Genomic DNA, 25,755 nt, shown 5'->3' on the forward strand with positions numbered 1-25,755 from the left:
TTGGAGCCTGTTCTGGAACTCACTTTGTAGACCAGGCTGGCCTCGAACTCGCTGAGATCCACCTGCCTCTGCCTCCCGAGTGCTGGGATTAAAGGCGTGCACCACCATTGCCCAGCTGGAATTGGTTTCTCTACCTCTTTGACTTCTGGTTAATGTGCAGAGAACCCTGAGGGAAATTAGAATGGGTGTTTGCTGATCACTCACACAATGAGTGAATGTGGGAACGAGGTCATGGAAAAAGTCCTTAGGTGTCATAAAATGATAAACAAAACTAAACAGTAAAGGAGCAGGGACACAGAGAGGACAGGGAAGGTGGGTAAGGGTGTTTCTGATGTGTTTTATTTCAGGGACTTTGGGAAGCCTTCCAAGAAGGCTGGCCAAAGCAGAGACCTGCTGAAGCCGATGGAGAGGTAGGAACTGGCTCTGAGCACCAAGACTGGAGTCAGAACCCTGTTGCACCCACGCACAGTGCCTCCTTGGTCTGTGCTGCCGAGGCTTTTCTGACTGAGGACTTGAGACCCACTCAGCTAAACTTTCTGTGGCCTTTGGGACTCCAATGGCAGCCACTCAGACATCTGGGATAGACAGTCACATCTGAGAAGCTATCCTTTCTGTCAGGAGACTTGAGCCATTCTATCTTTGCTGCATGTCTGTAAATTTCTTTTCCCCAAGTGGCAGTTTTCCAGTGGTCTCTCATGCCTGCTCCCAGACTCCTTGCTCTGCAGATTTTCCCGCAAGTGCCCATTACTGTCCTATGGGTATTTCAAATTTACAAAATGTCTCAAAGCTACCCATTCACAATTTCAGTGGGAGGAGAAAGTTTGCTTTGATCCTCCCACCCCACCCTCCATCCCCCAGGTGTAGGAGGAAACGAACCAGGGCCCCATGCTTGTTAGGCAGACCTTCGACTAAATTATAACCCAGTGTTGAAAACATTCTGGCTCCGCTCACCCGGTGACCTGTCTTGAGTGCCATGACTAGATTCAGTCACCTGGGTGGGGTTCCGGTCTGGGCCTCATCAGGGCATCAGCACCTGACTCAGGAGGAGGACGCCCGACGTTTGCTTAGCCCTCCAGTGTCCTCACCCTCATGTTCCATGGTTTCAAAGAGCAGCCGCACTAGCGCTGGCCGTCCCTGGGCTACTAAGGTGTTAGCCAGACCCAGGACGTCATCCGTGTGACTGCGCCACACTCGCTGTAGCTCCTGGCGCAGGCGTGTGGCCGGGTACTTGCTCTGGGCGTGGCACAGCCAGATGTCCACCTCGCAGCCCACCTCGCTGTCGCTCAGCTGTGCCTGGCTCCACTGGGCTAGCAGTGCCTCGAGCAGGCAGCCAAAGCTCTCGGTGTGACTGGATCCTGCGTCGTCCAACTCCACTGCACGCTTGAAGCAGGCTGCAGCGTTGGCGTCCTCGCCCTGGACTCGCAAGCATTTACCACGTAGCAGCTGCAGCTCGGGCAATGTGTCTCCCAGCTCCAATTCGCCAGCCTTCGCCAGGAAGACCAGCGCCTGGTTGAGCGCGGCCTCATCCACTGCCAGCAGCTCCCGCATGGCATCCACGCCCATGTAGTAGTAAACCTGCGTGGGGGTGACCTCTGAGACTTCCTCCTCTGCACCCTGCCCTCCTTACCAGTCCCCACCATTTCTCCTATGAGTTAGAGATATTGTTCCTGCCCCCCGGAAAACCCTGTACCAGGGTTCTAGTCCCATCTCCTCCACACCTAGCCTTATGACCTTGCATAAGCCCTCCCATGTACAATTACGATGTAGTCATCTTTGATGGCCCTTCCTGTGGACACAGCATGATCTGTGCTGACCGCTGAGAGGAGTAGAGGGTGGGACAAGGGGGTCTTCCGAACACTACATACATCATTGCATCCAAGCCATGGGACAGCTGGAGGAGGAGAGCAGGGATGGACACCTCTTACTCCTCTCTGTCCTCAGTGCCCAGGCAGCCCTTGCCTCTCTTACCTGGCCGATGTCTAGGTAGGTCCTGAGGCCTGGGTACACCTTGACCACTTCCTCAAGGTCAGCTTTGGCACAGGCCAGGTGGTTCCTGTCGGGCATACCCCCAAGTCCCACCTTGGCCCGTTCCAGGTCGTGGACATAGGCTCTGATTTGGACCTGCAGCAGAGAGGCAAACTCAGGGGGAGCTGCTGCAGAAGACATCTGCCTCGGTTCTGATCTCATGAAGAATCCAGGTTGCTTCTCGGCAGCAATCAGGGGTGTCCCGTGTGGCTGCAGAAAGCCTGCCACCCCAGGCTGGGACCCAGGAGCCCGGGGTCTTAGTTCTGTGCCACCTAGGGTAACCACTTCCCATTCTGGGCCTGTCTCCCTGCTTATACAGTGAGGAGCAGGATGAAGTAAGAACATTCATTCATTCATTCATTCTTTCAGCAAACATGAATCAAATGTCCCCACAATCAGTCACATGACCTGGAGGAAGTCTCATAACACCTGAACTCCATTTTCTAAGCTGAAAAGTTAGCAATTTCCAATGCTTACTATGTGCCAGGCACTGAGGATACAATGGAAAACAAAATGACCGTGGGCTTGTATGTGAGTAGGGAGAAATGATCAACAGGACAAACAGTAAACAGTGTGCCAGGTGTTAAGAGGGAAAAGTAGCCAGGCGGTGGTGGCGCTCGCCTTTGATCCAGCACTCTGGAGGCAGAGGCAGGAGGATCTCTGTGAGTGTGAGGCCAGCCTGGGCTACAGAGGGAGTTCCAGTCCAGCCAGGGCTACACAGTGAAACCCTGGCCTCCCTCCCGGGACAGAGCTATACAGCCAGGCCTGGCCTCCCTCCCGGGGCAGAGCTATTACAGCCAGCTCTGGCCTCCCTGGTAGCACAACGAGCTGAAGCTTCCACCTTGCCCTGTGCATTCCTTTCTGTCTGTCTTATTCCCTCTTGCTCTGGTCATCTGAGTAGTAAGTGGGACCTTTGGAGCCACAGGAAGCAGAGGGAGGAGCTAAGACAGTCATCTTACCAAGTGAATGCAGGACCCTGAGGAAGCTGGCTGCCTCCCTGTGCCATGCCCCACCCATAGACTGGCATGTGTCTCAATTCTCACGGGATTCTTGGGAGGGTTAAACCAGAGCATAGCATGGAAGACTTTCGTAGTGCCACCTTCTGGTTTTACAACCAGTATCCTTACTATCAGTAGCAGCTGCATCAACTACCAGGAAAGAATTTTCTGTTTACTTCCTGCAGCCATGGAGACCATATGGCCAGTACAATGGCTACCAGGTCAGGTGAAAGGCAGTAGAGAAGACGAGGGGTGGGGGGTACTTATTAACTTGGAGAAAAATGAATTCAGAGCTGTAGGTGTGGCCTCAAGCAGCTGGGTTCTGTGGGGTGCCAGAGGTAGAGCTGGGTCCAGCAAGGAGAACTGAGGGAGGCCACTCTCACCTCAGCACGTGACTGACAGCATTGAGGATGTGGCGCAGCCCAGTCTCTCAAGAGACAGTGAAGTTGCTAAAGATGGACCTAATAATAGCAATGAGTCGGTCACAAATGAACTCCTCGGATAAGCTTGCTTCCATGTTCACACACAGCATCAAACTTAACTCTCTTAGCACAGGTATCTACATGATTCCTGAGCTCTGTGCTATGAAGATTCCAGGGCACTGGCCCCAGGATCTTTGCCCTTGCCCTTTGGCCTCTTACTGCTGCTGGCAGGATGAGGTGGGCCTGCTGGCTGGCTCACCTTGGCCCTGGTGCAGTACGCCTGCCAGTTGAGTTGTGGGTCTCTAAGCACATCCAGGGCCATGTTGCAAGTTCCTATGGCCAAATCCTGCTTTCCTAGGAAGTGGAAGATTTTGGCCAGGCGATTCAGGATGGGAGGTTGGTCCCTGGCGATCTCAATGGCCTGAGAAGGGAGGAAGGTAGAAATAAAGGATAAAGCTGTGCCACCACGGTCACAGATCCTCCCTACCCGTGGCCAGCACCCATGTATCTCAGTCATACGGTAACTACATTGGGGTAAGCCCGCCAGCCCCAAATTCCTTGCAGTCTAACTCACTGGTGCATACATTCATTCTCAAGCTTTTCCTCCGTTGTCATGGGGCTGAGAAGAGGTAGGGCAGAGTCATGTTCTGCCTCCTCATACTTACGGGTTTCTAGCTAGGTCAAGCTGGCCCTGCCAATGCTGGTATTGATTGCTACAAATTCTAAATGACTTGTCTCAGGGTCACATGGCCCGAGGGCAGAACCAGTAAGGAGACCCCCGGGAAACCTAACCCCTCCACTAAACCACTGCGGGTAAGAGAGAAGAAACACGGCCAAGGGCCCATTTCAAGGCTGGAAGAATGGGTATGACCATTGTAGGTGGGGACTGTGTTGCTCTTGGGCAGAGCAGAGCAGGCATGAAGGAACACTTCTGCTTTGAGTGAGGAGAGGATGGACATGGAGGGCTGGAGTACGGTCCTTCCTGGGTGGGATTGGCCTGGAGAAACAGAGGGCTCTGGGGGAGTCCAAATTTGCAAAGTGGGTGTACCTAGAACACATACATACCTTGCCAAAGCAGTCCAGCGGCTCCGTCCCCGAGTACCCACATTCATGGACACCCATGGGGGTGGTAAAGAAGGTGTCCTTCCTCTCTAGCAGCATGCCGACGTAGCACCAGGCCAAAGCTGGGTGAGGGCAAGAGAGGGCAGGGTGTCTAGGGGGCAGTGGAGGCAGGGAGGGCACAAGCAGGGATGGAGCCTGCGCCTCCTCTGTAGCTGTCAGCCCCCATAAAGAAAAAGAAAGGACCACAGCATGAGCCGGAGACAGAGGAGACAAAAGGCACAGGGAAGTTATAGGACTCCTGAGTGACACAACACGCTCAGGCGCTTAGCCTGTGTCTAAGCGTGTCACACGGGAGATGCTGTTTCAGGGACATAGCTCTTCTGGGCTCCTGGGGGGTGTAGTCCCTGTGATTGCTGTTTGGCCTTTAGAATGAGTGACTCACCTGTCTCCAAGCCAGGCTTCTTCCCTAACCGTAGACGGAGGTGGAACGCTGACCTGGTGGAGACACGTTCTACACATTCCAAGATGTGGGTCTGTGTCATTGCATGCTTGGTGGCTTTTTGTTTTATGGTAGTCTTAACATACAGGCTAGCTTAGCACTCTGGGCTTCCTACCTCAGGCTTCTGAGTAGAGAGACAAAAAGCCCCAAATACAAGAAAAATTCCTATGTTTTGACAGGCAGGCCACCACCTTTGGAGCCTGACCCCAAGGCTCCTGGCACAAATCGCCATTCTCAGGGAAAACAATTTACTGTAAATTCCTACTAAACCAGATGACATAGGTGCAGCCTCTCCCCCCAGGTGGAGTCCCCACACAAATGGCTTATGAAGCAAGGCCAAGTAGCCCCATCTGCTGCAAAAGGAACCGCCTCTTAGCGCTCATCTCTTCCTTGAAGAAGCAGTGACTCCCCTGCTACTTCCCTGCAGTGTATTTCAATAAGTACTCTGTCTGCCTGTTTCCATATTGGTAAATTGTGTTACCACTGGTCGAGCCCTATACCTGCTGTTTCTCGCGCCACGCAGTGCTGGGACCACAGGTTTGGGCACCCGGCTCTGCTAAGCCTGGGCTTCCTTGGGCAATCATATGGCTGTGAGGTGAGCCAGGGTGAGGCAAAGAGACACGGGACCAGAGGAGGACAGAACTATTGACAGGTGCAGGACAGAAGGACAGAGGCTCTTGAGCCCCACCTGGAGTTCCCACCTTGGTGTCGGGAGTCTGAGGACTTGAGGACTTGCTGCAGTAAGGCCAGGGTGCGGTTGAAGGCTGGCAGCCTTTTCTGCTCCTCGCTGCCCATCTCCAGCAAGATGCCATCCAGCCTGTGGGTGGGAAAGGGCCGTGGCCCCTGCATATCACCTCTAGAGTGCTCCACGGTGCCCACCCGCCTCTGCTCCATGTCTGCCTGGCTTCCAGGCCACACCTCTCCCACCATCCCCAACCCATCTCCAGCCCCAGGCCTGACCTGATGAAGAGCGTTGCCATGGTAAAATACCAGCTCCTTTTCTCCTCTATTGGGATCTAGGAAGCAGAGAATGACATGCTGTATGGTGTGGTTACCAAGGTACTCAGGCTGTTGTTCACAAGTCCCCAAGCTTGTGAGCCTGAACTTGAAGAGGCAACACATACAGTGGGGAGGTCTTTGGTTTTCAATAGAATTGATGACAGTGCCTGGCTGGGCAACCTTAGGCAAATTGCTTTACTTCTCTGATCAAAGGGCATTTGAGATTAGTCACCTGAGTTTCCAGTGAAGTGACCCTTACAGAGCAGGTGTGGAACATGATTTTCCCTTCCCCGGCTAACCCCGCCCAGTCTCTGGGTCCCCCAGTCTGGGCTCTGCTCAGCTGTGTTCCCCTTTCTTCCTTCCACTCCTGCTGCTCCCCTCTGGCACCCTCCTCACTCCCACCTTCCTGAGAAAGCCTCTCTGGGGATGTCAAGCGAGTCCACCGAGCTCAGCACACCCGCCTCCCTGAATATTTTCCCATTATTATTCTTGCCAACCTTGCTGTGCATTTAGACTGACTTGGGCACCTGATAAAATATTTATGCTGCTATTTATGGGAGTAGCTCCTCCTGCCTTGGGAAGGAATTTTAATGAAAACCAATAAAATCCCCAGTGCATATCGGCAGCTCTGCCTCTGGCTCTGGCCCCTCCCCCACAGTCATCTCCCTACCCCCTCTTCTGCTTTCTGGGCTCAGGGTCTCTCTCACCTCACTCCCCACACCCCTCCCCCTCCAGCACCATTCAGATCGGCCAGCATTTCTGAGCACCTCTGAGGGGCTGTGGGGATGTGGCCCTGAGCGGCAGTTGAACCTTGACATTACCGGGTTCACAAGCTGGCTAGGGAAACAGCCCTGCGTATGGAGAAGCCTGGTGTGTGTGTGCCAAGGTTCTCATGCCCATTTCCTGGATCTCACAGCAACCTGGGCCCAGGTATTAGTTACTTTACAGGCAAACACACTGAGGTGCAGAGAGGAAAGTGACTTGCCCAGGATACCACAGCCGGAGAGGGCAGAGTTGGGGGCTGATGTTTGGTTAGTGCCCATGCTCCTGTCACCATGCTAGACTGTCAAACCCTGGAGGAGGGGCGAAGTCTGCCCAAAGTGATGCAGAGCATCTACAGCAAGAGGAGGTATTTTCTTTCTTTTTTGAGACAGGATTTCTCTGTGTAACCTTGGCTATCCTGGAACTCACTCTGTAGACCAGGGTGGCCTTGAATTCAGAGATCCCAAATGCTGGTATTAAAGGTGTGTCCAGAGAGACGGCACATTTTCAAGCTGGGTCTTGAGTAGGTTGTGGCACTTCACAGGGTGGGACAGGGACCAGGAGGGTATGTGGTGGGAGTGGGGATTGGCTTTAGTGGATGCATGGGGATGTGAGAGAATGGGTAACCAGAACATTGCGTGTGGGTGAGGTGGAGGGAGCCACAGCCAGTGTCTAAGATCTTGGGCAAACTGTGTGTGTGTGTTTGTGTGTGTGTGTGTGTGTGTATCTCTCCTCTGTCTCTGTGTGTGTATATGTGTGTGTGTCTATCTGTGTGTGTGTATCTCTCCTCTGTCTCTCTCTCTCTCTCTCTCTGTGTATCTCTCTCTCTGTGTGTATCTGTGTGTGTGTATCTGTGTGTGTGTGTATGTATCTCTCCTCTGTCTCTGTGTGTGTATATGTGTGTGTGTGTCTATCTGTGTGTGTATATCTCTCCTCTCTCTCTCTCTCTGTGTATCTGTGTGTGTGTATCTGTGTGTGTGTGTATGTATCTCTCCTCTGTCTCTCTCTCTCCCTCTGTGTGTATCTGTGTGTGTGTGTGTGGTGTGTGTCTCTCCTCTCTCTCTCTCTCTGTGTATCTCTGTGTGTGTGTGTGTGTATCTGTGTGTGTGTGTGTGGTGTGTCTCTCTCCTCTCTCTCTCTCTCTGTGTGTATCTCTGTGTGTATCTGTGTGTGTGTGTGTATCTCTGTGAGTGTGTATGTGTGGTGTGTCTCTCTCCTCTCTCTCTCTCTCTCTCTCTCTCTCTGTGTATCTCTCTCTCTCTCTCTCTCTGTGTGTGTGTGTATCTGTGTGTGTGTGTGTGTGTGTGTGTGTGTGTGTGTGTGTATAACCTGGAAGGCTACATTGTGTGTGTAGAGTGAGGTGGAGGAATCCAGAACCAGTGAACAGTCCAAGGCTGGGCAGTGAAGGAGAGGGAAGGTGGTCCCATCTTGAGGGGCTTCGGTCAGGTGTAAATACACAATTGGAATGGAAGGGATTCAGGGGCTGTGAGAGCCCTGAGGATGTGTCCTCCCCAACCCAGGATTCCCCCAAGGCTCTCTGGAGAAGTGGCACGAGAACATGGTCCTCAAGGAGAGAGGGAGCCACCAGAGGGATGTAGTGAGAAAAACTATTCCAGGACGACTGGCCATAATGGGCAGAAGTTCAGAGATGGCAGGAGAGTGGTATGTGAGGTTTGCATGTGTCCAGGGCTGGGATTCCTAACCCAAAGAGCGGGAGCCAGTGGGAACATTGTGAAGGGCCAGAGTGCCTTTGGAGTCCAGCTGTAAGGCAGTGGGGAGCCATAGCAGGAGTTAGAGCTGGAGAGTGCCAAGCTGCCATGTGTGCTTTTCTGTGTATAGCACCTCAGTGGGTTAAGACGGTGGGACTACGTGTGCCTATGCCCGGCTTTGACTGTGAAAAGCACCCGTGAAGGACGGAGCAGGCTCTTCTGGCTGTGTAGACACTCCTTTCATCGACACTCAGGTCCAAAGACATCCAGTGACTGACAGCAGGAAGCTGAACTCATCCCTCCATGGTCCTAACCTCCAACCTTTCCTGTGACACCATTACCAATCTCCTTATTACGTATCCGGGGCACTGAGGCCTGAGAGGTGGAGTGATTTACCCAAAGCTCCCTGTGAGTTGACATCAAGGTTTACCAGCAGGTATTTCCCCCTCCACTCTGCTCCCTGTCAGCACCTTCAAATCCAGAACCTACCTATGATTTTCACAATGGAAGCCATATCACCACCTAGACGCACTGTCCCTGAATTGCAGGAGCAGCTCCTCTCTCCCCCATCCTCCAAATTTGGAGACTAAACTGATTTTCAAAAATGTAGGTATCTGACTGACACAAGTGTCAAAACTCAGATGTAGCCCCTGCGCAGATCACTTGTGAGTGATGCTGACAGTGGGCTTCTGGGTTACAGATGAGGTCGGCAGACATGGAGTGGAGCATCAGCGGAGCTCCACTAATGCGGGAGCAGATGGAGTGGCAGCCTCGTAGTGCTGCTGGTTTTTGCTATCCAGGAGAAGCTCCTGGATGCTGTTCCCTCTGCAGTGCAATACCAGTCTGAAAATAGCCTGTCCCTTTAAAAGTCCTGGCTGTTTTGGAAGCAGCAGCTGAAGCTGTTACCAGGGGCAACCTGGCAAGTCACAGTGCATTAAATTAAACAGGACTGTGGCTGCCTTGTGCTCCAACTGAAAGGAGGGGATTCTTGCCTCTCTCCTGCTGTGGAACCTCAGGGGGCAGTCAAGGTGCACAGCTCCAGTGGCTGAGGGCTCAGGCAGCCTGGGAGGGGACAAAGGCTGAGAGCACTGTGGAAGGAGTTTCTGGGACTGCCTAGCATGGGCTCTGAGTGGGGCACCCCATGCTCAGTCATCATTAGTGCCCTGAAGGTCTGAGAGGGGCCAGCCCGTATCAGAGCCTGGGCTTCAGGCTGGCCTTCGTCTGGGGGCAATTCTCAGGAAGGAATTGTGTGAGGCCCAGCCTGAGTCCACAGTGACAGCAGTCACCCTGGGACTAGCTGCAGGTGAGAGAGGGAGATAGACCTGAGGGGTTCCCTAAGCGTCAGCCTGCTGCTGCTCTGAGTCTCTGTCACTTTTAGCTCCCCCTAAGATGGGGAAAGCAGGCAGAAAGCCACCTCTGACTTCAAGTTCACATTCTTTCCTGCTAAGAGCAGAGTTTAGACAGTGGTTACCATTTGCAAAGCACAGTCACACAGCTTCCTGAGGGCCTCAGAATGTCCTGCATGGAAGGGAAAGTGAGAAGCATTGCCAATTTAGTACAGATGGGGAAACTGAGGCAAGGGGTTCTCAAAGCCACATGACCAACATGAAAGCCTGGGCCAAGACTTATGAACACTCTGACTTCTTTACCCCCCCCCCACCTCTGTTCAATGAGAGAGGGTCTTACTGCATGTCCTGGGCTAGCCTAAAGCTTGGCATCATCCTGCCTCCAGCCCCTACTAGGATTACAGTGTGCATCATCACATGCAAGCTTTGCTGTTAGTTATATCACACAGTTTGATAGTCACAATTTTTGCTGTGCAGAGCACACCATGTGCTAGCTCATTTGACTCCTCAAGAGTTACTTACTAGGGAGAACATTTGTAGGCAAGACAGTTGTGATAGAACAGTGAGTTCTCTGTGAGATCTCTGAGTTTAAGGCCAACCTGGTTTGGTTTACTGGAGACAGGGTTTCATACTGTAGTCTAGGTTTGCTTCAGACTTGTGGTATCCTCCTGCCTCAGTCTGGGTGTGCTAGGATTACTTAGAAATACAAACTCTTGACACCCCTCTGTGGTTCTAGAGGTGTGGCTCAGGAGGCTGGGCGCTAAGTTTGAAAGCCACTGGACTCCCTACAGAAGGTGGGGTAAAAATGGGATGAAGGGCAGATAACCCAGCAGTAGTAGTGGGGTAAGATACACTGTCTCAGGGTGAGCTTGTGCTGACTCAGGCGTGTCTATGAGTGGTGCCTCAAGGATACAGGGACAGGCGCATCGGAAGCTTGGTGATTTAAAAGGATTTCGATTCTTTTCTCATTAAACCCTCAGTTCACAGAGCTACTTCTGATTAGGCTGGATGGCCAACTAGGTTCTCAGAGAGTATTTACCTGGCAGGGTGAACTTCGCCCTGGCAGCTGCTCTTTACCTTCTAGGAGGCCCCCAAGATGACTAATGCTCCCCTGGGAGGGGCTAATGGAAGGGAAGAAGGCCTCTCCCAGGTCACTGGGCTTGTGGGGCATAGTGGCACCTGATTCTCAAAGCACCGGGGACCCCAGGACGATGACTTGCAGACGCTCACTGCCAAGGCCTTGCACTCAATTCCCAAACTTCCTCTGCCAGCCCATTCACTGCCCCCACTACATGCTTCTCCGATGGGCAGGATGCGCACAGACACAGAGGCTGCCTCGGTGACCTCCCGGGATCCCTGGCTGGAGTAGGGGACCTCAAACATTTGCTATCCCCCAGACTCGATGAGGCAAGTCAATGAGAACTCTAATACCCACAGCAGGGCGGGGAGGAACCTCTCCCTGTCCTGTCCGGTGTGTTCTAGTGCTGTCACCACAGAAGACATCCCTCGTGTGCTAGAAGGGCACATTCTTAGGCAGGTCTGACACCCGTGACTGTTTCTGCAGTTTTAGCCTTCACAGGGTCAGGGATTCGTGATGTGGTTGAAAGAGCAGTTTGGAAGGGAGGCAGATCAGAGCTGACTCTCGGCCCTACTCCCTGGGCTGTGGGGCTGAGCTGTGGCTCTTAGGCTATTTTCTAACCTGTACAAGGAAGATACTACGCTTTGGTGCCTGAGTTACTCATGGTTGTGTATGCTCTAGGGCAAGGCTGCACCTCTCCGAGCCTGTTTCCTCATCTGTACAATGGTGATAATAATGTGGCGTGACCAGCATTTCTATGAGACCAGGTGAGAAGATGTAGAAAAATCACAGGCATGCTTAGTTAGCCTGTGGTCTGGCTTCATCCATCCTGAACCAAATGAGAGCACCCAGAACTGTGGAGGTGTGTGTACCCAATGTGCATACAGGGACCCTGGGTTTGCTGACCCTGGTAGGCATGAAAGGGGGAATGCCCCCTTTTTGGGAAGCTGGCCTCAGGCACCACTTCCCTGACCTCCAGATCACTGATGATGAAATCCAAACGATACACGTTTTACTGGGTCCCCCTGGGAGGTTGCTTCCCTCCTGGAGCCTGCTGTGCCCTACATGGGAGGAGAAACCCAATGCCTAACTGGCTGCGGGTCTGTGAGATCTGAGTTAGACATGAAAGTGAAGATCTGAGTTCAGACAGCCCCCAGGCTCCAGTTGTGGAGTGGGTCTTATCATTTCCCAGGCCTGGGAAATGAGGGGTGGGGAGGGGCTTGTGTGTGAGTGTGTGAGCGTGCACATGTGTGAGCGCTCACTTGTTTGGGCATGCGTGTGTGCAAATGAGTGTTCATGTATGTTCACACATGGATCTGCATGTATATTAGCAGGCACGTGTTGTACAGGATCACCCTCCTAGCAAAACTGTCACCATCTACGGGAGTTCTACTGGCCTACTCACAAAACTTCACACAGCTGGACCTGTTGGTCTTCTCTCTTAGGAGGGGGCTCACCCCTCATGGGACAAAGCAGAGTTCCCTCCAGGAAGAACCACGGGCACTGTCTGGTGTGTAGCCATGCACGGTGTTTGCACGGGCCAGATGCTGGGGGAGGGAGCTGCACAGGGTCCCAGCCCATAGCCCACCTGGTGCTTACATGCCCTTGTCATCTTCCCAGCAACCCTAGGACAGTGTTAGGATCTCAAAGTGCCCGACAAGGAAACTGAGGCTCAGGAAGTGACATGACCTACCTGCAGCCACCTGGGGCTGGGGCGGAATCTCCACCTAATCAGGCTAAAGACAAATCGTGTGCTCTTAATGCCAACGGGACCTTGAGGTCTGTGGCCAGGGATCGCTGCAAATCAGTCACTCTCGGTCTTTTCTGCCTTTCCCCCACCCCTCTGGCCCGCGCACGCACGCGCGCGCGCGCGCGCGCGCACGCGTGTGTGTGTGTGTGTGTGCGTGTGTGTGATGTGTGTGTGCGTGTGTGTGTGTGTGAGGTGTGTGTGATGTGTGTGTGTGTGATGTGTGTGTGTGTGAGGTGTGTGTGTGTGCGTGTGAGGTGTGTGTGTGAGGTGTGTGTGTGTGCGTGTGAGGTGTGTGTGTGAGGTGTGTGTGTGTGTGAGGTGTGTGTGTGTGAGGTGTGTGTGCGTGTGTGTGATGTGTGTGTGTGCGTGTGTGTGTGTGAGGTGTGTGTGTGTGAGGTGTGTGTGTGTGTGAGGTGTGTGTGTGTGTGATGTGTGTGTGTGTGCGTGTGTGTGTGTGAGGTGTGTGTGTGTGAGGTGTGTGTGCGTGTGTGTGTGTGCGTGCGTGTGTGTGTGATGTGTGTGTGTGTGCGTGTGTGTGTGAGGTGTGTGTGTGAGGTGTGTGTGCGTGTGTGTGTGTGCGTGCGTGTGTGTGTGATGTGTGTGTGTGAGGTGTGTGTGAGGTGTGTGTGTGTGTGCGTGTGCGTGCGTGCATGTGTGTGTGCATGTGTGTGTGTGTGAGGTGTGTGTGTGAGGTGTGTGTGTGTGTGTGAGGTGTGTGTGTGAGGTGTGTGTGTAAAGGTGGTCTGCTTAGGAAGGGAAGACTGATAATAACAACACATCTTTATAATTTTGTCCAGAAATTAGACTAGAGGTACAGCTCAGCAATAGAACTCTTGTCTAGTGTAGCAAGGCCCAGATTCCTTCCCCAGTACCACAACCCCAGACCTCCCAACAGGGAATGAGAGCAGAGAGCAGACATCCTGAAGACCCATCCCCTCCCCCACACTATTTGCAGTCGAATGATGAGCTTCACACTGTTTCCTTTGTAGTCAGGGTTAGACAGCAGCCACTACACAACAGCGGTCATTTGTCCTCTGGCCTCAAGGAGCTCCTGGTTCATCCTGCCTGTCTGTTGCAATACCTCCCAACAGGTAGAAAACCTTGTGTGTTGCACAAGCTGTGGTAGCCACTGCTCAACTCCACTGCTCCCACAAGTGCTCTTGAAACTGGGGAGTCCCTCCTCCTGCTTCCTACCCCGAGTGCCTCTGCTTTCTCCTTCAATGATCACCCCCCAAAATGGTGTCTGGCCTACCTGAGCTCTCTCAGCACTCCCCATCCCAGATTCCTGAGAGGGCTTTTGAGGGGTCTCCCTCTGACCACCTTGTTATCCCAGAGAAAAGCAAAGGCCTTGAGGCAGGTTAGAATGGACCACTCAAGTCCACTTAGCTCACTACCCTCAGGCAAACTGCTATATGTGTCTCAGCTCCCTCTCAACTAAACCATGGGGTTCTCCTGAAAAATGAAGTTTAAGGTGCCTCTGTGAGGAGGCTCCCAGAAGCAGGTGGCACATGGGCTAAACTCTTAAGGATGCATTTGCTTTCTCGGCAAGAGGGCAGTCCTACTCGGGGAGGGAGAAAGCTGCACAGGATGTCTGAGAATTTCTGTGAGAGGGGCCAACGCAGTCAGGGAATGTGGCTAAAGAGGAAGGGGGGACCCAGTTTCAGAGGCCAGGCCCGAAGCTCTTGGTTCATCATGCGATCCCTACAAAGCTTCAGGCTGCTCCTTCTGGCCCTCATCTCCACCCCAGGCCAACTGTCTCTGAAGCCTCCTGCTCTGTAAGCTCCTGATGTAGGGCCTTGACAGACGTTATGCTGGAAATGCCCTTATTTTATTCCTGCTAACAGATTTCCACCTTTTCCTGAAGTCTCCATCAGTCACATCTGCTGGAAGTGTCACCTCTCTAGAATGTGCACACTGCTTCTCTACTGCACAGGACCTGAATTTTCCAGATCACTGCTGATGCCAACATTAGGTCCCCATGTGCCACTGATGTCTATGTCTGTCGTCAGGCCCTGGGGAACTGATGCTCAATAGTTAGAGAATGTCATGTGCCATGACCTCAGGCAGCTCTGGGGGCATCTCTAACTTGTCCTTTTGGCTTCTGCTCCCAGAGGAAGGGCTTGAGTAAGGTGACTAATAGAGGAACTAATGTTTGCTTTCTCTGTTGTTCAGGAACTTCTTGATGCTGAGACTTCTTAAATACAAGCCTGGCACACAGTAGATGTGGGTAAGTATAGAGAAATTCAGTAACCACCCACTAGGCACGCCCAGGTCTACCTGTCATTTGACAGGATAATCATAGTACATCTCAGGGAGAGATCCTGTACTGGCATCTGTGAAGTCTGCATCGAGTCCAGAGACCAACAGCCTGTTTAAGCCACGCAGCAAAAACACTAACAGAGCCAAGTTCTCCAACCCAAGTCCGGAACAGCCATTGCCAGAATCATCACTGTTGTCCCGTTTATTGAACACATACCAGCTCCACATACTTCATGAGCATGGGCATGAGCCTTGGCAAACCCTGCCTGTCTCAGGACCACAGCTGCTCTGCACAGAACTGAGATGCTCTGCACAGAACTGAGGGGCACTCCCCAAAGCGACAGCCTCTCGGCATCCCATCCTCTGGCTGTCCACAGGCTGCTCAGTGCCTGCGTGGCTGGTGCTGACTACGCGGACAGGAGAGGAGTTGGCCTCTGCTGGCCTGCCACTCCTAAGCCTTTGCCTCACTGACCCCATCCTCTAGGAAGCCTTTGTCGCACACGGACGCCTCCCGAGATCAGAAAAAGACCTCAGTAGCTGTAAGTCTCCCTTCCTGTTACTGCACAGATGGGAAATGGCAGTATGGGAAGAAACCTCCACTGTGGTGTGTCCCTAAGGCTGGGTCCCTAAACCTTCAGCTCCTCACCCAGGGCTCTTTCAAGCACCACACTGTTGCTGTGACCTGTGATCACAATCACACTCAACATACACAGTGCTGACTGCACTCACTGCCCATGCCCGGTGGCCTGGCCTGGCATTTAATCCCAAGTTCATGGCTGACTCCATGCCATGCCCGCCGTTATGCCTGGGGGTGGAGGAGGCTTTGTAGGTGAGGAGCTGGAGGATCACCTGCAGCGGTGTCTGTGGAGGCCTTTTCTAGGAACTTTACAAACATTAACTCTTAATTATGCCATCAACCAAATGGTGCCACCATTACGCTAATGAGAAAGCCTATGACACACATGCCATTATTATTTCCTTTCACCAAGAGGGAAAGGGCACTTGGAAAGCCAGGTATTGGCTGACTGGAACTAGAGAGCGCAGGAAGCTGGGACTTGGACTGGGACCCTTTCAGCCTAAATCCCCTCTTGACCTCTGTCCTGCACTGTTGTCAAGTCCAGACCCTCCAACTTGGCCTCCATGAAGTCACCATTCCAATATTTGTCCTTTGGTTGTATGCTGTGCTGGAAAGACACGCAGGACGTGTGGAGGCTTTGTGAATGGAGATGTATCAGAGCTTTGCTCTCAAGAGGGTAACATTCCCACATCACTCTCCCATCTGCCTCAGTGACTGGCAGCCTCTGGGATGCCCACCAGTGAGACCCACCTGCTACTATTTCTAACCTGTGTAACCCACTCCCCTGCAGTGTGGGCTGGACCCATTGGCCTGTTTCTAAGAAACAGAAAACAGCGAAATACAAACAACCAGCTAGGAACTATACCCTATTGATTATGAACTAGTGTGGCTGTTGATGGTCCCCAGTCAGTCAAACCTTCAGAGGACACCATAGCCCTTAAGCACTGAGTAGAACCACGCCTTGATTCCAGGCTCACAGGGATGCTCGCAACGTTGAGTAGGTCCTTGATCATGACAGATGATAACTACATAGGGTCTATTTAGTGCCAGGACTATGAGTGCCACTGTGTACCAGACTGGTGTATGGTGATAAATCATCTCTCAAAACTGTTGAGACTGAGCTGGAGGGACAGTGCCGGGGAAGCTGAATCGTGGGGGAATTTGAGGCAAATCTGAGAGTTGCCGAGGGCTCTGCAGGCCACAGGAGCAGGAGGTACCCCAGGAAGAAGCAGACAAGACACAGGAAGGAAGGGAGCTGTAAGCAGCCCGTCCACAGGGAGTGAGTGGCTTGGGACATAGTGATCCCCTGGATGGAGGACTGAGGGTCTCAAACGCCACTCAAGATTAGGACTCATTCTGCCAGCCCGTGTGGAGGGGGCTGCGCTGAAGACACGGCCAGGGAGATGCAGCAACTGTGAAGCCTGGGCGGGAGAACTGAGCTGGAGAGCGACCACATAGTCCAGGCAGTAAGTTCCAGAGGCTGGGCTGGCAGAGGAAGGCTGGGGAGGAGACGAGGTCCTTCTAAGCTGAGGCAGTGGGGCTGACAAAATTTGGGGTCTAAATGGATAGGTACCTGGATGAGGGGAGAGAGGAGGAAGGAAATCTGTCAAGTTTCTGGTGTCTGCTTGTGCCTCTCATCCGGCACAAGTGCATAGGAAGGAGAACAGATAAGTTAGCCTAGCTGGATTTGCCTGCGTCCTGAAACAGAGAGCTAGGTAGGCAGTGCCCAGGAATGCAAAGCTATTGGACAGCCTGGGCCGGGAATAGTGGGGGGCATCCCTGAAAAGTAAGTGGATGAGTCCTTCCAGCACTCACCTGCTGCCCATAGCCCAACGCCTTATCGTAGAGCGCGATACCCGCCTCCAGTACTTGAGCACGCTCCTCTGGACTGGCACAGCCCACATCGAAGCCGTGTGCATATCCCTGCTCTGCCAGGCAGCGGGCAGCGCGAAGCCGTGGGTCTCCTGAATCCTCGGGGTCCCCTGCCAGGCCCATGAGGCTGGCCAGTCTAGCGGTGCAAGCCTCCTCTTCTTCCTCCTGGCCCAGCTGCCCGTAGACGTGTGCCAGATTGGCCCAGGCGTTGAGGCTGCTAGGGTCTTCGCGGGCCACCTCCAGGAAACGCTCGCGGGCCTCCTCCAGCTCCTCCAGGTAGAAGGAAAAGGTTCCCAGGAGGTGACGCAGGGCAGGCAGCTGCGGGGTGGCCACCAGCTCCAGCTCCTGTCGCAGACCCTCCCTTTGGAGCTTCAGGTCCCGGGCACGCAGCTGAGCCGGTGAGCGCGGCTCGAAGTTGAGCTGCATCTCCAGGTGGAAGTGGCCGGGCAGGTAATCCAGTTCGTCGATGAGAGTGTCCAGGTCCTCGGCCCCGGCCACCGGCTCTGTCATGACTGCCTCTGGCTGCCCTGGACCCTCCTGGCTCCCAAGGCTGCGGAGGACAGTGGATGGGGCAGCCCAGAGGGAGCTCCGCACAACACGACGGTCCTAGGCACCTCTTGCAAGTGGGTGGCTTCCAGAGCCGGTGGAGGGCTCGCCCTGTAGGTGTTTCCGCTTTCGCTGCTAGACATCGGCATTGCACAAGCAGGTGTGTCTGAAAAACAGGCGTGGTCCATTACCAAATGAGAGGCTCACAAATCCGGTGAGTGGCAAAGGCAGATTTTGACTACTCAGCAGACGAAGAAAAATAGGCTTAGAAGAGAAAGGTGCTGGCCAAGGTCACAGAACCAGGGCATACCCAAGCAGACCTGGAACCTCAGGTTGCCCAGGCCGGCCAGGTCCTTCCTCCTCTGGCTCTGCTCCACCCTCCATAGAGAGCTGTCAGGACAGGTCCTTCCAGCTATGCAAGCCTCCCTCACTGCGGCGGCGCTGTGGTGTGTCCCAGTGCCCTTCCTCAGAACACAGGAAGCCACTATCCTTCCGTCTTTCTCCAGCCAGTATGCACCTGGCCTCTCACTTGAATACCTCTGCCTCTCCTGTTCTCAGCAGTGAGTCCAGACCGCAAGAGTAAGGCGCCCAGGAGCTGCGTCTACTTTTGTTTCTCTGTCCCTGACAAAGCACAATCCTTTATACTCCGGCTTCCTCCTCCTCGACATGATTCAGTAGCCTCCAAGGGGCAGGAAGATGCGGAGTAAACTGATGGATGGCTGCTCTGGATCTGCCTGGACCTCTCCGGATTGGTGCCCAGCTGGTCCCCTGCCCCGAGCCCAGTTTTCTTGCTGTGTCCTATCTCCCTCTCAGGTTGGAGCCGTCACCTGGCTTCTACAGTACAGGTTGGACTGTGGTACCCGGTGTGGCAAGGCAGAGTCGCTGTAGACTAGTCTTCCCGGCAGGTCTGGACTGTGGACCCTTCCTCACTCATCCTGTGTTTGGGCTCTTGCTTCATCCTCCTAAGAAGGATTTCACGAAAACATAGAGCTTGTTAATGAATTCGAGGAAAATACAACTTCGGCAGTATTTTCAAGTCAAAACATTTGGGTGCTGTTTTTACCTACTAGTTTTGAAACGTAATACATTTAATACTTTTTAGTACAAAACTTACCATAAGTTGCTGTCCATCATGAGACAAGTCAATTTCTCATTGCTTTGGAGTATCAGGGAGGGATTTCCAGAGAGCTTTGCTTTTTAATGTTTTCAAGTTGTGGCAGTAGAGTTTGACTTAAAAACATTTTAGTGTGTGTGTGTGTGTGTGTGTGTGTGTGTGTGTGTGTGTGTGTGTTGTGTGTGTTTGTATGGGGGGAGCACACAGGTGTCATGGCTCCCCTATGTAGATCAGGACACCTTTCAGGAGTCAGTTTCCCCCCATTGTTTGGCTTCTGGGGATCCAACTCAGGTTGTCAGGCTATTAGCAAGGCCCTTTACCCACTGAGCCAGCCAAATTTTATCTGTTTCTATTTGTTGATTTTCTGAGACAGGGTCTTCCATGTAGCTGTGGCTGGCCTGGAACTTGCTATAAAAACCAGGCTGGTCTCAAAGCCACAGAGATCAGTCTGCTGCCTCTCTTTGGGTACACCACCACACCTATCCATCTTAACTGTACAGTTTATTGGCATTAAACATATTCATATTATCACCACTTTCCATTTCTGAAACCATCTCATCTTCCAAATTGAAACTTTACATCCATTTAAATAATAACTCCTACCAGATGTGGTGGCTCGTGTTTTAATATCAGTTACTCAGTAGGATGCTAAGGGCAGGAGGGTTGGTAGTTCAAGGCCCATCATGGCCTGAAAACATGTGAGACCCTGTCTCGAAATAGAATTTTTACAAGGTCTGAGGATGTAGCTCAGTGATGGAGATAGGACGCCATCCCAGTTCCACCCCTGCTCCAAATCCTCAAGTGCCCAGTAACTGCCACGTCATATTCTCTTTCCACAATCGAATAGCATTTCATGTAAGGGAAGAACATTTGTTCTTTTATATCTGGCTTATCATGTATTATAATGGCTTCATGCTTAATCCATGATGTAGCATGAGTAAGAACTTCCCTTTTTATTCTTGCATTTTTTTTTCAGACAGGGCCTCTCTGTAGTCCAGGTTGACTTCACACTCACTATGTAGCCCTGGCTGGTCTGGAACCCTCCTCCTGCTTCAGGATCTCAAATGCTGGGATTGCAGGCACACACCACCATTGTTGGACAGCATCTCCTTCCTTTTTAAGGGTAGGCAGTATTCCATGGTCTGTTTCGTCTGTACCTACTACTCTTTGCTTATCCATCATTAGCTGGTGGTAATGGTAAACTCATGGGTTGTAGTTATTGTGAAAGATGCTGCTACAACTGGTGTACTCTGTGTGTGTGTGTGTGTGTGTGTGTGTGTGTGTGTTTGGGCTTCCTGCCTTTAATCTTGTGGCACATACTGAGAGGTGGAATTGCTGGGTCATATTGTAATCCTATATTTAATTCTTTGAGGAACCACTGTACTGTTTCACAGCAGCAGAACCATTGTATTTTCCTGTAAACAAAGCACAGAGGTTCCACTTTCTCTACTTCCTTGCCAGCACATGTCATTGTCTCTAGTTCTGTGCATACTAACATCATAATGGATGGGCTAGGATTGTGATCTGACTCTAAGAAGATGAGTAAATGGGAGAGAAGTGAGTGTGTGTGTTGTGTTGCAGAAGCTGAAAAAGTCTGAAAAGGCCAGTGGTTTCTCAATGCAACTTAGGGTGTACCCTGGGACTACATCTGTCCCTAACTGGGGCTCACAGAGTGTGGGAAAGAGGTGGCAAGAGATAAGACATAGGGGAAGTGGTGAAAGTCCCTCACAGAGTCTCCATCCTAGCTGAGAAACTCGACTTGATTGCACTCACGATGGAGTCTGGGTAGTTCAAACTCTTGCAGCTACAGATCTCTCAAGTGTTGAGACCTGGATGGACTGTGTGACCCCATTCCTTATTAGATGTGACCAGGACAATTTATTCCGTCTGAGCCTTAGCTTCCTTTCCTGCATAACGAGAGTAGAGAAGCACTCTCTATGGTAGCACCTATGAAAGAGAATGAATTACTTGGCCAGATAAAGAAGTTTCTATAACGGGGAGGGGTTGGACTGTCCAGGGCAGTGACCTCAGGGCAGTGACCTCAGTACAGAGCTGACTCACCCTGACCTGCTCAGGCCTGTCTCTCAGCCAGGACTCTAGTCCATGGTCCTTGGTTTGAATCTTCTACTACTCCTTAGCCATTCTGCAGTCAAGAGGGCCACTGTAAAAGAAAAGACACAAGCGGACATCCCACAAGAGTACCCAAGGAGGCCCAGGCTGGTAGAAGGGCCTCCTGCTGGGTGCAAGGACAGCCACAACTCCATGACACTTCAGTATTGCTCTCCAAGGAGACTCCAGTCATATGTCCTGTCCCAGGTCAAGAAATGGAAGCCTCATGAACATACCTTATCCAGGGTCACCAGCTAGGAAACAGAAGAACCAGGCTTCAAACTTACGGGTCACTGAGAAATTGGACTACATTCATTTATTCATTTCTTATCACTCAACAAATATTTACTGCATGCTCTCTAATGGCAAGTACTGTGCCAAGAGTGAACAAAACAGTCTCTTTCTGTAGATCTCCGAGAGGCTCTTTCCAAGGGTTGGGAATGACTCTGAACACTTGCACCTAAAGCAGGTCATTTAACTCCTCTCAGGAGTCTGGGAGATAAGAGTATTGCTTCACTTTCCAGGTAAGCATGCTGAGACCAAGAGAAGGAAGTGACTCTCTTAAGGGCCCAGTGTTGGCGTGGGACGGAGGCCATGGCTGCTGCCTCCACCCACCAGCTCAGCGGTGTACTGAGGCTGCTCTGTCAGCTTTGACTATGTGGCTACCGGGCCTGCAGCTAGAAGTCCAGCCCTCCATTTAAATACTAGCTTTGGTAGCAATGGTGGAGGGCGGGCTGCAAGAGGCCCGCTGTGCCTTTGTGTCGCCATTGGCTGGATGCAGGACTGTGCATATCCCCTAGCTCCAGCCATCCTGTCACTATCTGGGGAGTGGGATGTACATAGATAATGATGGAGAATCAGGCATTTACATAGCACATCCAGAGGATGCTATCTGTGGGGGAAAGGAGAGCTGGTCATGCCAGGTTGGGGGCACACCCTCCCTTCTTTCTTCACTTAGCGAGGGCTTCCTTGTATAGGATTCTACTCTAGAAAGCTTTCCCTGAAGTACCTGCCCACAGGCCCAGTCCCACCCTGAAGTCCTGCCTGCAGCCTGGCCAAGCTTGTCATTCTCCCTATTATTCGGAAGACAGGGACCACGTTTGGGTTGCAGACATTCTTCAGTGTCTGCTTAGAGTGAGTGTCCGAGGATGGACCAGTCCCGATGCTGCTATATCCCCAATGATGTTTCCTCTTCCCATTACTTAGAGTGGGCGTCTGTGGACCAGTCCCGACGCTGCTATATCCCCACCGATGTTCCGAGACCCTTCACCTCTCTCTTCCCATTACTTAGAGTGGGCATCTGAGGATGGACCAGTCCCGACGCTGCTATATCCCCACCGATGTTCCGAGACCCTTCACCTGTCTCTTCCCCTTACTTAGAGTGGGCGAATGAGGATGGACCAGTCCGACGCTGCTATATCCCCACCGATGTTCCGAGACCCTTCACCTCTCTTCCCCTTACTTGCCTTCCATGTTCCACCCTCCTTGCCTTCCCAGTAGAGAAGGAACAGAATTTCCAAATGTGTTCTCCTGTTGATTTTCCTCAACGCAAGGTCAGCACGAAGGCAATTCCTGAGCCTGGTCTTTCCCAGGTCTGAGCAGAAATAAAGAGATTCCCACCAAGTGGCAGGAACACAGCATTAAGCCCCGGGAGAGATCCTAAGGGCCTCAAGATCGCGAGAATTGTCTCTGGCAAGGCCGCATTGGGAATATAAAAATGAATGAAAACGCCAGGAGGCAACCAGCAGGCTGGTAACATCCCACGTGGCACGAAGCAGGTCTGTGCTTGCTGAATCACAACGCCCAGGATGCGGGTTGCCTTGGCAGCGCGCGGATGTCAGGGCTGTGCTGTGTGCGGGGGTGGGGGGGCAGGCTGGAGGTCAGACTCAGTGGGACGCCACGACCCCCCCGCGCAACACCATGTCCATCTCCCCTAAGTGGTTCAAAGGGGCGCCCTTCGGGGTACAGAGTCACAGGTGGGGCCCAACCGCTTCCTGGGCTGACATCCAGAGTCCGAGGGAGTTCCTGTGGGCCCCACCAGGTCCTCTGCCTCGGGAGAGAGGGGCTAATCCTGAGGCCTGGGGCCCGGGGGCAGAAGGGGAAGAGGGCTGGGTCGCCCCTCCCCCACCTCTCACTTCCCGGCCCAGGGTCTGAGTCTCCTCCTCCTCCTCCTCCTCCTCCTCCTCCTCCTCCTCTTCCTCCTCCATCTTCCTCCTCTTCTCCTCTGCTCCTTAGCCCTGGCTGGCATTGAACTCACAGAGATCTGCCTGCCATTGCCCTCCAAGCGCTGGGATTAAAGGCGTGCACAAACAACTACGCCTGGCCTCTAAATTCTTTTGTATTGTTACACTACTATAACAGAATACAAAAGCTCTTGCAAAACTATTTCTAGAACACCTTTATGTAACATACTGAGAGAGGCCACATGACCTGTCCAGTTCTGAGTGGGCTGGCAGCTTAGATGTCATATTTCTTTTCTTCTTCTTCTTCTTCTTCTTCTTCTTCTTCTTCTTCTTCTTCTTCTTCTTCTTCTTCTTCTTCTTCTTCTTCTTCTTCTTCTTCTTCTTCTTCTCCTCCTCCTCCTCCTCCTCCTCCTCCTCCTCCTCCTCCTCCTCCTCCTCCTCCTCCTCCTCCTCCTCCTCCTCCTCTCTACATAACAATGGCTGTCTTGGAACTCATTATGTAGACCAGGCTGGCCGCAAATTCACAGAGATCCACTTGTCTCTGCCTCCCAAATGCTGGGATTAAAGGTGTGCACCACTGTGCCCAGATGTCATATTTTTAATATTATATTTAATATGGTCGCATATAAATGTCCTATTGCCACACATGGTTCTAGAGCTGAGGTCATGAGGCGGTATGGAGAGTAATCCTGTATACTATTAAAAGTACAGTAAAGGTGATGTAAAGTGTACACTATGCAGTGTGACTGTCTGTATGGAGAGTAATCCTGTACACTATTAAAAGTACAGTAAAGGTGATGTAAAGTGTACACTATGCAGTGTGACTGTCTGTATGGAGAGTAATCCTGTACACTATTAAAAGTACAGTAAAGGTGATGTAAAGTGTACACTATGCAGTGTGACTGTCTGTATGGAGAGTAATCCTGTACACTATTAAAAGTACAGTAAAGGTGATGTAAAGTGTACTCTATGCAGTGTGACTGTCTGTATGGAGAGTAATCCTGTATACTATTAAAAGTACAGTAAAGGTGATGTAAAGTGTACACTATGCAGTGTGACTGTCTGTATGGAGAGTAATCCTGTACACTATTAAAAGTACAGTAAAGGTGATGTAAAGTGTACTCTATGCAGTGTGACTGTCTGTATGGAGAGTAATCCTGTACACTATTAAAAGTACAGTAAAGGTGATGTAAAGTGTACACTATGCAGTGTAACTGTCTGTATGGAGAGTAATCCTGTACACTATTAAAAGTACAGTAAAGGTGATGTAAAGTGTACACTATGCAGTGTGACTGTCTGTATGGAGAGTAATCCTGTACACTATTAAAAGTACAGTAAAGGTGATGTAAAGTGTACTCTATGCAGTGTAACTGTCTGTATGGAGAGTAATCCTGTACACTATTAAAAGTACAGTAAAGGTGATGTAAAGTGTACACTATGCAGTGTGACTGTCTGTATGGAGAGTAATCCTGTATACTATTAAAAGTACAGTAAAGGTGATGTAAAGTGTACACTATGCAGTGTGACTGTCTGTATGGAGAGTAATCCTGTACACTATTAAAAGTACAGTAAAGGTGATGTAAAGTGTACTCTATGCAGTGTGACTGTCTGTATGGAGAGTAATCCTGTACACTATTAAAAGTACAGTAAAGGTGATGTAAAGTGTACTCTATGCAGTGTGATTGTCTGAGGTGGGAGGATAACAAGGACTTTGAGAAAACGGAAGCTGTGAGGAGAAGCAGAGCGTGGGGGCGATGACTAGTGGTAGTCTGTCCTCTCAAGCAATGAAGCAGATCCACGGTGACTCCCAAGGGCTAGCTCCAAAGTCATCCCCCCCCCCCCGGAAACCGACTCCCTTGTACCCCGGGGCTGCCCCAGCCAGGACCGGATGTCAGCCTTTGGGCTCTCACTTGGCTACATGACTCCCCAGGTTTGATGTCTCTGCTGTTTATCCCAACCAGAAGAAATTAAGCACCTTCACAGAGGCCCCCTACTCCAGGCATCACTCTGTGGAAGTGGTGAGTCTGCCTCCCCTGGTGTGGGGTCTGTGCCCCTCCCCCAACCCACCCCAGCATGCTCCACCCCACCCCATGCTCCACCCCACCCCATGCTCCACCCCACCCCATGCTCCACCCCACCCCATGCTCCACCCCACCCCATGCTCCACCCCACCCCATGCTCCACCCCACCCCATGCTCCACCCCACCCCATGCTCCACCCCTCCCCAGCATGCTCCACCCCACCCCATGCTCCACCCCACCCCAGCATGCTCCACCCCACCCCATGCTCCACCCCACCCCATGCTCCACCCCACCCCAGCATGCTCCACCCCAAGCTTGGCTCACTGGGCCTTCAGATGCGTTTGACAAACTCAGGGCTGTGGTGAAAAGTTAGGAGTTTAGGGCCACGGGCTTCCTTCTACAGCTTCAGCACCAGCCTGACTCT

General features: G+C 52.1%; 2 protein-coding genes across 2 annotated transcripts in view; one reads left to right on the top strand and one right to left on the bottom strand.

Annotated features, from left to right (window-relative positions):
* Positions 1-317: 317 nt before the first annotated feature.
* Ttc22 (tetratricopeptide repeat domain 22) lies at positions 318-21,173 on the bottom strand. Its single transcript, XM_005072179.4, has 8 exons — positions 21,080-21,173; positions 17,302-18,866; positions 5,967-6,022; positions 5,708-5,823; positions 4,511-4,629; positions 3,705-3,866; positions 1,969-2,121; positions 318-1,575 (listed from the first exon to the last, which is right to left on the bottom strand). The coding sequence occupies exons 2-8, from the start codon at positions 17,866-17,868 to the stop codon at positions 1,039-1,041; spliced, it is 1,710 nt and encodes a 569-aa protein (XP_005072236.1). The 5' UTR covers positions 17,869-18,866; positions 21,080-21,173; the 3' UTR covers positions 318-1,038.
* A 386-nt stretch (positions 21,174-21,559) lies between these two features.
* Lexm (lymphocyte expansion molecule) overlaps positions 21,560-25,755 on the top strand; it is a 32,103-nt gene continuing 27,907 nt past the window's right edge. The window contains exons 1-2 of the mRNA XM_040757037.1: positions 21,560-23,103; positions 25,241-25,328. Coding sequence (XP_040612971.1) covers positions 23,048-23,103; positions 25,241-25,328 — 144 coding nt within the window. The 5' untranslated portion in view covers positions 21,560-23,047. The remainder of the gene's footprint in view (positions 23,104-25,240; positions 25,329-25,755) is intronic.

The sequence above is a fragment of the Mesocricetus auratus genome, unplaced genomic scaffold (genome assembly GCF_017639785.1).
Source record: "Mesocricetus auratus isolate SY011 unplaced genomic scaffold, BCM_Maur_2.0 Super-Scaffold_100014, whole genome shotgun sequence".
Taxonomy (NCBI): Eukaryota; Metazoa; Chordata; class Mammalia; order Rodentia; family Cricetidae; genus Mesocricetus; species Mesocricetus auratus.